At 42.9% G+C, this 11,056-nt stretch overlaps 1 protein-coding gene across 1 annotated transcript; it reads right to left on the bottom strand.

Moving 5' to 3' along the window:
* Positions 1 to 2,857: 2,857 nt before the first annotated feature.
* On the bottom strand, positions 2,858 to 8,693 carry LOC308461300 (erythroblast NAD(P)(+)--arginine ADP-ribosyltransferase-like). Its single transcript, XM_080978093.1, has 4 exons — positions 8,469 to 8,693; positions 6,127 to 6,841; positions 5,284 to 5,319; positions 2,858 to 3,776 (listed from the first exon to the last, which is right to left on the bottom strand). Exons 1-4 carry the CDS (start codon positions 8,538 to 8,540, stop codon positions 3,763 to 3,765), a joined length of 837 nt encoding a protein of 278 aa, XP_080834219.1. The 5' UTR covers positions 8,541 to 8,693; the 3' UTR covers positions 2,858 to 3,762.
* Positions 8,694 to 11,056: the final 2,363 nt, after the last annotated feature.

Here is an 11,056-nt window from a genome sequence, read left to right as displayed (position 1 = left end):
AGCTGCCATCCTATACACACTTACCTGGGAATAAGCTCTATTGAACTGTGTCTAGAACTACAGTGGTACCTCAGGTTACATATGCTTCGGGTTACAGACTCCGCTAACCCAGAAATAGTACCTCAGGTTAAGAACTTTGCTTCAGGATGAGAACAGAAATCGTGCAGCGGTGGCACAGTGGCAGCAGGAGGCCCCATTAGCTAAAGTGGTGCTTCAGGTTAAGAACAGTTTCAGGTTAAGAACAGACCTCCAGAATGAATTAAGTTCTTAACCCGAGGTACCACTGTATACCATAAGATTTCCCACCCCCGCCTCTGCTTAATACAACAGCACAGCAGACTGCATACAGCTAGTTATGGTCATAATTGTCAAATATACTACATTTCCTATGAAATCATATGCGCTCTCTTGCTCTTTCTTGCTCCCTCTCTGTCTTTCTCGCAACCTAGCCTACTTTTCAGTGCCACTTGCTGTTCCCACGTTACAGAGACCGAACAGATCTCCACTAGAAGTGGGGCACTGAATGTCACCAGTCCTGTGCTGTGGAGATTCAGCAACCACCCTTGCTTTTCATTCTCAGGCATCTCTCCAAGACCTTTTAATATAGACAGGTTTATGTAACTGTTAACGTGATATATATATATATATATATATATATATATATATATAAAAGCTACTCATTTTAATGGTCTTTTTAACCATTTTATGATGTTTCCCATTTTATTGTATATATTGTTGCCCACTACCATGATATACAGTGGTACCTCGGGTTACAAATGCTTCAGGTTACAGACGCTTCAGATTACAGACTCCACTAACCCAGAAATAGTACCTCCGGTTAAGAACTTTGCTTCAGGATGAGATCAGAAATCGCATGACGGCGGCAGCGGGAGGCCCCATTAGCTAAAGTGGTACCTCAGATTAAGAACAGTTTCAGGTTAAGAACGGACCTCTGGAACGAATTAAGTACTTAACCCGAGGTACCACTGTATTTATCAACTGGTGATATTTAAATAGTTTTCTAAATAAATAAATATATTGCTTCATTCTCACAGCCTCCAAACTTCCCTCCCATCTATAATACATCAGCAATCCTCTTTCACCATATAGTTTATTAATCATATCTTGACTCAGTCTCACCATGTATCTATTTATTATATTAATATATTAGTGTTCCACCCTTCTTCACCCATGGAGCTCAATAGATAAGAATTATCCCTTTCTTTCTTTTTTTTACTTCTGTGTGAGGGCAGTTAGGCCCCGGACAAAAGAGATGTGCTTGCCTTGATAAACATTCTACATTTATTGCACATAGTTACAATATACTTGTCATTTGTACTGGTGTACAGTTATTTAGGTGTTCCAGTTTGCATGTGACTTCTACATGTGTGGATAGGCTTGCCTAAACAAACCTGTTTTAAGCAGGCGCTGAAAAGAATACAGCAAAAGCCTAGTGTCAATAAGCAGGGGCTTCCAAAATACAGGTGCAGGGCTGGCACAATAAAAATATCTCTTCCTTATAAGTGTGGCATTGTGTTTCCATAGGAACGGATTGTTAGAGCATTTTCCTGTTTTTTCTTTTTTTCTTTTTTGACTGGCCAATAAATACCTGAAATACCTAAGAATGGTGAGATGTCTATGTGAAGGGAGACTGCAGTTTTGACACAATGGCTAAGGAGAACTGAATTAGGGTACTGTAAGCTAACATGGGTGGTGCTGTGGGTTAAACCACAGAGCCTCGGGCTTGTCGATCAGAATATCGGCGGTTCGAATCCCCGCGATGGAGTGTGCTCCCCTTGCTCAGTCCCTGCTCCTGCCAACCTAGCAGTTCGAAAGCATGTAAAAGTGCAAGTAGATAAATAGGTACCGCTCTGGTGAGAAGGAAAACAGCGTTTCCATGCGCTGCTCTGGTTCACCAGAAGTGGCTTAGCCATGCTGGCCGCATGACCTGGAAACTGTATGCCAGCTCCCTCGGCCAATAAAGCGAGATGAGCGCCACAACCCCAGAGTCATCCGTGACTGGTCCTAATGGTCAGGGGTCCCTTTACCTTTAAGCTAACAAAATTTGGGAGGCTGTCTGATGTGGGAGGTAGTATTAGAATTTGGCTGTTGGAGTTGCTCAGCTGTTATATTTGTAAATTAACATAAGAATTACAAAATGCAAATAAGCCTCCAATGACTCCTTTGCTAAAGGAACCAAATGTAAGCATCATGCCCCTGGAATTTCTCAACACTCAGAAAATAGCACTGAGTGTAACAATACACTTTTAAAAAAATAAAGGTCTTACATTGCATTTCCCCTGGAAAGGCCAACTATAACCTCGGGACAATTCCAAAAGAAGCCCTGTTTCACCCACATGCAATCTAATATTCTTTCTTCTGAAGCCTCTCGATACTGTTTGTGGTTAAAAAAAACAAAAACTCCAAAAAGCAGAGGGCACAGGTTATGTATACCCAGGTAGGTCTTGTTAGTAAGCAAAATTCCAAACAGAGAGATAGCTCAAGTTACTACATCTCATTGAGGAAAATTCTCCCTTCCTACCCTGTATACCTGTCTGTTCCCTCAGTACTGGCAAAAGGCTTGTTTTCTACTCCACCACCAAATGGAGTTAAATACCTCTGACTGTAGGGTTTCGAATGCTCTATTTTATTTGTTGCCCGGGTATTTTTTTTCACAATCATAACATAGGCAAACATCTACCTCCTGAAAATCCCAGTGAGATAACAGTAGGGATTATGAATTATGCCCCCCAAACCCTCCAAAGGAAAACCCTCCTCACACTTTTTACTCCTTTAAGAGGCATAGCAGCAACAGGCATTTTCAAACTGCAGAGACCAAAAATCACACCAGTTTAAGTTGTCTTTAAAAGTGCTTTTTATTATGTGGTTATATCAAAACCCTGACAGATAATTCAGAAAATTATTTCATACACGTCAGATTAAGTGGTTTTACAAATCGAAGCCCCAAAGTCAAGCTGTGCAGGAGATTATTATGCAAAGCAAAAGAAAAGAAGAAGAAAATCAGTGTACAATTCTATACCCGCTTAGCCCCATTTAACTCAATGGGAACAGATATACTATATATAGAGAGGATGTGTATATATAGGATTGTGCTGTTAATCTGCTTTAGGTGGTCTTCAATATTTATGCACATGTCTTTAGATTAAGGCTCAGCCAAAAATTATCTGGGTTGAAACTGGGGTCAGGGAGAGAGAACATTTCCACCACTTGCCACATGGCCCAAGGGGAAAACATAAGTCATTGTCATGTATTTTCATTCCCAGAGAATGTTGGGGGAGCAGAGGGAAAAATTATGGCTGCCAGCCATACAGAGGGGCATTGCAACAAGCAGTGCATTTTTCAGGGGGTACTCTAGTGTACGCAGTACCGCCACCTCTCTTTTTTTGTTTTTGTTTAAAAGTGTAACACTTACTGCAACAACTTCATGATGAGTACTGGCACCTATTTTTCTAGAAAAACAAAGCACTTGACACAAATAAGGCCTACATCCCCCACTCCCTTTGCCCTTCTTTTTGCAGTTCTCAAATAGTGATGAAATATCTCTTTCCCCCCGCCCCTCCATTTTGCTACCTGTAAAAGGGAAAATAAAATTGCTGTGGAACATTTGGGGCCAGCATTCCTTCAGATTCTTGACCCTGCATCTACAAATATAGACATAGACAATGTGGAAAAACCACAGAGATTCTTGCAAAGCGTAATTCTTGGCAGGCCACAACCTGACATCACTGGGATGGTGAGGTCTCACAAATACAGCACTGTGGAGGAAAAGACAGAAAGTGCATTCAGAAGTTAGTAGGGCACACCCTGATGTGGTTTCAGCCTCACATTGCAAAGCTTTAGGGTTAGCAGAGAATGTGGCTAGTCCACCTACAAACTAAAATAATGTAGCTCTTGCTCCATGACAAGAGCTATTCTACATGTTTAGAAAGGGGGGAATTGTGTGCAACAAATGTGGAAAATAAAGGTGCACTTATTGAACATTAGAAAACCTGATGATGGAGGAATGCCCTGAGGGAAACAATGGGCAAAATGTACAGGAATATGCTGTTAACCTGCCTGTAAGTGACTTCAGCAATGAAGTGTGGACTATTGTAAACTATTTCTCTCCTCCTCCCGCTCTATCTGATGGCAGAGAGTCTGCAGGGAGAAGGAACATTGGAGACTGCTGCCTGAAACAATGGCTTCATGAGTTTTTTATGGTGAGTTTGATAATGGAGACTATTGCTGTTATTCTTTACCCTTCCTTGAAAAACAAATAAAAAACTAGCTACTGTGAAATGTGGTGTTTGTCATAAACATAAGATTCAGAGGAGTCAAACAGTAAAAGCTGGGAGTTTGCAGGCCCTCCTTCCTTGGAGGTTTCTAAGCAGAGGTTGCATGGTCATCTGCCATGGATGCTTTAGTTGAGATTCCTGCATTGCAGGGAGTTGGACTAGATGACCCTTGGAGCCAACTCTACAATTCTGTGATTCTAGAATTGCAAAGTGTGGAGATGCATTTCCACAAGTACACAAGAAGAATGCAATCTGCTCTTGAGAAACGTGACATATCCCTCTAACAAAAGAACAACATGGGTTGAGATACAAGCCACATTCACACCATACATTCTTAAGCACTGTGATACCATTTTGAACAGTTGTGGCTTCCCCCAAGGAATTTGTGAAGCGTAGTTTGTTAGGGGTGCTGATAGTTGTCAGGACACTTCCATCCCCTGCCCAGAGCTACAATTCCCAGAGAGGTTTAATCTCTCTTCCCAGGGAATGCTAGGAACTGTAGCTGAGACCCTCGTGCCAAATGTGACTCTGTGGATCTCTTTATCCAGTCATCCCTGGGCCACATTCCTCACCAGCCCTGCTCATGAGTGCTTTTGCCTTCCTGGAATGTGTACTTGAACTGTACTGCTGGTACCTCTTGCTTGCCTGATGGAGGATCGAGAAGTGTGGTTATGGGTGTAGAAACCTCAGGTTTTTTGCATGGTTGGAATGGAGCCAAGGGAACAAAAGTAAGAGTCTCATCCATTGCAGCACGGCCCACTTACGTTCTTGAACCCTCCCATCACTGGCATGCAGCCTCTAGAAGGTTTCCCAGGAGGAATGTGGCCCCAAGGCCCCCACCTTTAACTATCTTCTTTTGCAGGCTAACCTTTCCTGTGCTAAGGAATCTAGGGATTCCAAAAACCACTCCATATAGATCCATTTTAGTCATCCCCTCCACCTCCACCACCAACACCAAGTTTTAATTCCATCTCAGGCTGTCACATACCTTGATGTCCAGGACAGGCTTGGTTGTTATCCCAACCTATAGAATAGAGAGAGAGAAGTATTTTCCCCTCTTTAAACAACCATTCTCCCAATTCCCATCTTATAGTCTGAGAACCTTAGAAGGGGCAAGATTCTGTATATCTGTCTCTCCAATTTGTCTAGTTTAGTGTTTCCTAAAGTGGGTGATACCGCCCCTTGAGGGGTGCTAGAACAATCCGGTGGGGGTGGTAGTAGCCTCAGGTTGGTGAATAAAAATAAGGGAGCTGTGGAAGGATAAAGAAAGAAGATAAGAAAATTTTGAAAAACTGTTCATACATGTTTCATCTGTTGCCTACCTGATGCCAACAACCAGGTCAACACCTCCCCTGAATCTGGTGGTCATGCTGGAGGTGAGGTTTGGGTGAACCCTTTTTGGCCTTATCCAGGCCCAGGATGTAGATCATGGCTTGCCTGCCTAGTGGGCCAATGGCAGGTGGTCTGTGACACCAGCGCCACCCCATGGGCTTTTAAATGCTTAAAGAAGGTAGATTTCCAGAGGCCACTAGTAAAACAATTTCTGAAAAGTGGGTAGTAGGCCAAAAAAGTGGGAACCTCTGGTCTAGTTCATAGTGGGAGGAGGATTTTAGAACTGATTTTACACCCTATACAGAAAAGAAAACATGTTTTTCCCTCATCCATTTAGGATGGTATTGGATTAAGAAAAAATTCACACATCCAATTTCTTCATGAAATTTACTTCTGCCCACCCACCCAACTACGCCAAACCCAACCCAGACAGGGAGGGATGGGGAATTAGAACTGGTGCCCCACAAAATGAAAAGCCCAGTAACTTCCATTTGGTTACCTTTCCCCTCAAAAGCACAGTTGTGGTAGCTGCAAGTCCCCACTGACTTGGCATCTACGGTCTGGCCATCTGGGGTGTCTTCAACTGACGTGACCTTGAAAATCTCATAGGGAGGGACCAACACCTCCTCTTCTTTAAAAAGTGACATCTCACTTATATCAATCCCCTCGCAGGTGAACAATTTGAAAAAGGTTACAGTCTGAAACACTTCGGCCACAGTCGAGTTCTCTGATGTGGAAGTGAACTGCCCAAACCTGAAGAGATCATTGATGGAAAACTTCACACCAGTGCCCCTGTAGACCTTAACACATTTGTGGTCCTTTCGTTTGAATGACAGGGTTGCCTGGGTTAAGAGGAAATGCAGGGACTTGAAAGGGTAGGCCTCATATTCCTCAGGCCCTTTTCCTGCTGTGCGGGTGGCAGCATTGAACTCCCTGTAGAGTGAAGGGTATGCTCCAGTGTATGCCCAGATAGCCACTTCAGAGAGCTCTTCCATATTCTTGGGGTATAACTTGGACTGGTTCTCCTGCCAATTAAACAGTCCTTCCTCCCATGCTTCCTCATAGATCTTAGACATATTCAGCTCACTTAGAATGAGAGACTTCAGGATGCTCTGCATGCTCTCCAGGCAGCCTTCATACTTGTCATCGAGAGAGTAATGTGCCATGTTCAATATCGGTTGGGATCTATTTGTTGACATTTCACTGGAGCCAGCCTGGAGCAAATTGATAATTGCATCATGTGAGTCATATGACCTCTCAGAAAACATGTATGACAGTTTGCTGTTCACAACACTAGGCTCCCAATCCATTATGCAGACAAGAGGCTGCATCCTATGCATTGTTGGCTGACTGGTGAATCACCTCCACCACATGGCCTCACCCCAAGCAGAGAATGGATGAGCTTAAAATGTTCAAACAGGCTGGCCTCATTTGAATCAGGAGCAGGAGACTGGTCCAACCCAAAATGGGCTTTGGAAAGGGTAATATGCAGAGGAGAGCAGGAGCCTGAGCCTCTCCTTGTTTGTAATTTACATGCTCTGTATATCATTACTTAATGGGATGCAGCATTATTCAAAGCCCCATGATCCCTGGAAGGTAATAATGCACATCACACATCACACACAGCCAAGGAGAGGTCTTGCATGCATATCATGTTTAGGAACTGTAGATTATATTTGGAGACACATTGACGGGTCTCTGTGGTGTTGCCTCAGCTTTGGAACTCCCTGCCCCTTGAAATCCAGCTGATGTCTACATTGTCTTCCGTTAAACACCAGCTTGGAGCATGGTTTTTTGTGATTGCTGTTGAGGTTCACCTGTGATATACTTTGGCCATATATTTTTATGGGTTTTATAGATGTGATTTGATTAATTTACTGAAGTTGTGTACTTCATCCGGAGATCTTCAGATTAAAGGAGCAATACAAATGCTTTAAACAAATAAATAATGTGCAGTCAAGGAGATACCTTGCTGCTGCTCTGTTTTTCCAAATTATGTGCCCTGCATGTAATTTCCTGGCAAGAATCAGGGGCTTGTAATCCAGCACTGTGATGTGTATTCCATTAGAAAATGATGTGTGACACACCAGGTACAGCTGAGGTTAGACTTCTCATCCACCCTCCACTATCAACTCCTATATCTCCCTTCTCTGAGAAAAGTGGGGGCATGACAGCAGCATAGGTGGTGAGTATTTGATTGGAAAAAAGTCCCGTTAGACAGCCTGCTCATTCCTAACAACACCACCCAGACAGCTTCAAAAAAACAAAACAAAGGCTATTGTCTTAGTTTGGTCAGTAGTCATATAATGCAAAAAAGAAAGAAAGAGGCGTGGGACATATAACCGGAGACAGCTCACAACTGCATACTCCATTCTCTTTCTAAATTCTGTTTGTCTCTCAATTTCACCATCTTTAAGAATCAGTTGTGAGTAAAACAGAATAAGACTCTGGAAGAGCAATCATTTGATCACATATTAATCCAATGGCAAGATATAGGGAACTTTTGCTGAACCCATGGACCTTCTCGCAAGGCCTAAGTGCCCATAGCCATCTCCTTAGCACTGCCAAGATTTACCACAGTAGATTCCTTCCAAACTTGGGGCAACCCTTGGGTTAGAGAAAGCCTAGCTTTCTCTAATTCAGGAGTCGGGGATCTTTGGCCCTCCAGATGCTGCTGAACTACAACTCCCATCACTCCAAGCAAATATGGCCTGTAGCCAGGAATGATGGGAGTTGTAGTTCAGCAACATATGAGGGGCCAAAGGTTCTCTGCACCTCCTCTAATTAGTCATTCTTTGTTCATCAATAGCCACACAAAGCAGGGAAGGACATAGGACTTACCTTGGTAGTCCCTTGAGCAGATGACATAATGAAAGCAACTAGCAGAAATGTAACATGCTGTGGGTTCTCCATCCTGATGCTCCACAGTATGTCCACAGTTGTACAAGAACTGTGTCAGATAATGTAAGTTGACTGGAGCAGTGGATATCTTTGAGGCTTTCACCTATCTGGAAATCTTGCCCCAAACTGAAGAGACAGTATTGTGACAAATGAGGATCTTTCCTCTTTGCCTTCCAAATGTAGCTTCATGGTGCTATAAAGCCACAGTACAGCTCATATGACACAAGTTAAAGCCGTTAGGAAGATTACAAGATAGGTAGAGCATGTGTGCTGATAAAGCCACTTCCTCATGACATGGGGACATTGTATATTATCTCAGTGGTCTCTGACCATGTGCTTGTCCGTTTTTTCAGAAGTACTTGATGCTACCCCCTAAAATGGCTCCTTTGCACCATCATGGCTGAGGCCTACTCCAAGTTAATGCAAGCAAAATAGTAGTGAGGCAGCGAATCATTTCTTTCAATTAGCCAGTCCATCAATCAATACCTTTATTATGGTCATAAGACCATAACAGGTCAAAATTCAGGTCAAAATACATAAAGCAAATAGCTGTATACAAAATATGCAATTTCTCCAATTTAACTAAGATAGTCAGCTTCATATGGGCATGCCAGTTAGGAAAGGTTAAGTCACCTGTTTGGTGATCTGTTGGACCTGATAAACAATACATTGTCAGTCTTTCATCCAGACACCCTGGCAAACTAGTCAGAAGAGGGAAAGTTATATCACATGTCACATTGGAATAAAACGTAGTGTATAAACTCATGAACTCCCACCTTATTGGGGCACAATCAATTTGGAAATGGAATATTCAAAAATCTGCTGATTTATTTATTTATATAGGCTTATACACTGCACAATAAACAAAGTATCTCGGTGGTAAGAATCACAGCCATCAGAATGCTTAGTAAACGTCTTGAAACTGATACACAATAACTGGTGGTTGAGCTATATAAACAGAATTGTCTTAAATAGGCTTTTGAAACAAACTACTGATGGTGCCTGCTTAACATTAATAGGCAAAGACTGCCACAATCTAGGTGCACTGCAGACACACTAAGTACCCCATTTTTTGTAGAAGCGAAGGGAACGCAATGTGGTATCCTTAATAGTAATTAAAAGGTTTTCTCCCTTTGCATTTTGGTATAAGAATTGCAGTGTTTCCACGTATCATGTGGTTCAGTGGCGATAAAAAGTTTACATTTCAGGCGGAAGTTACTGTTGTGGAATCACCTTGTTAAATACAAACATAGGGGAGGCAGGTGCACTCTGTGCATGCTCATGGGATATATTTCTGACACTTGTAATTCTTAATCATATCTCCACCGGGTCAAGTTAAACACCTTAGGCTGTGTCACACTTTGATGTAGAATATTGCCTGCATGTTTTCTTTCTCAGTCAGTGAACTTTTAAAAACAAACAAATCATGCATTGGTTGGCATATATAGTTGTATTGCATTAGATCAGGCATCCCCAACCTGCGGCCCTCCAGATGTTTCGGCCTACAACTCCCATGATCCCTAGCTAACAGGACCAGTGGTCAGGGATGATGGGAATTGTAGTCCAAAACATCTGGAGGGCCAAAGGTTGGGGTTGCCTGCCTTATATTAAGTCCTCCATTTTACATGTACCTTATCACAAATTTATTCTTGTCATTTATTGGTCCATGACTTTGTTATTTCTCTTGAGTGGCGATTTTAACACTGATTTTCCGGGGTCTACCTTATCACACAACACAACACAGGATTGCTATGTTTGCATGTATTGAATGCGCTCTCTCTCTCTCTCACACACACACACACACACACACACACAAAAACACACTCATGCCTCCGGTAACACCTCCAAATCTGTTAACATATCAGCGCATCATCTTATGGGGTGCATGGAGGGTAGTGATTTTAAAACGGTCACTGAGATGGACAGATTGCCACTATCACTTAAGCCATTATGCTTACCCGTTCCTCCTCCTTCTGTTTCCTTTGTTGATTTCTATCCGGGGGGGGGGATTGGAGGGCAAGGTAGAGATCTAAATTTCCCCCCTAGAAACTTACAGTGGAAGTAGCTAAACTGTGGCTGACCAGATGTTGCTGGACTATGACTTGCATTAGCCCCAGCCAACATGTCCGGGAATGAAGAGAGTGGTAGTCCAGCAACTCTTTGGTTCCTTGGGCACAACTGCTGCCTCTCACACACTTTTGTTTAATAACATCCACTGGCAAGCATCACAGCTGCTAACAGATGGCAGCCATAGAAACAATCAGGGCAGAGCTGAATGATGTGGAGAAAATGGAGGGGATCAAACAAGATGTGCATACAAGGCCAGTTCCAGCTTTGAGGGGACCGTCAGCCAAGTGTTCACAAATACCTGCAGTGACACTGTGTCAGGAACATTGTGTGACATTGAAATGGTGGCTTGCAAACTCAGATACCGGAATAAGTGTCAGTGCCAGGGAGCTGGGCCTGCATGCACTTGTTTATTAAAGAATTGCTGGCCCATTTGAGTATAACAGGGGATGGAGGACATC

Source organism: Podarcis pityusensis (genome assembly GCF_964106645.2).
Source record: "Podarcis pityusensis genome assembly, chromosome: 13".
Lineage (NCBI taxonomy): Eukaryota > Metazoa > Chordata > Lepidosauria > Squamata > Lacertidae > Podarcis > Podarcis pityusensis.
This window is presented reverse-complemented; position numbering and strand designations above follow the sequence as displayed.

Excerpts from the sequence above, each read along its gene's own strand:
- LOC308461300 (XM_080978093.1), bottom strand. The coding sequence starts at position 8,540 with ATGGAGAACCCACAGCATGTTACATTTCTGCTAGTTGCTTTCATTATG. Across the intron at positions 6,842-8,468 it reads CTGCTCAAGGGACTACCAAG|GCTGGCTCCAGTGAAATGTC; the intron begins GTAAGTCCTATG and ends AATTTGCTCCAG. Across the intron at positions 5,320-6,126 it reads CTGTGCTTTTGAGGGGAAAG|GTTGGGATAACAACCAAGCC; the intron begins GTAACCAAATGG and ends TCTATTCTATAG.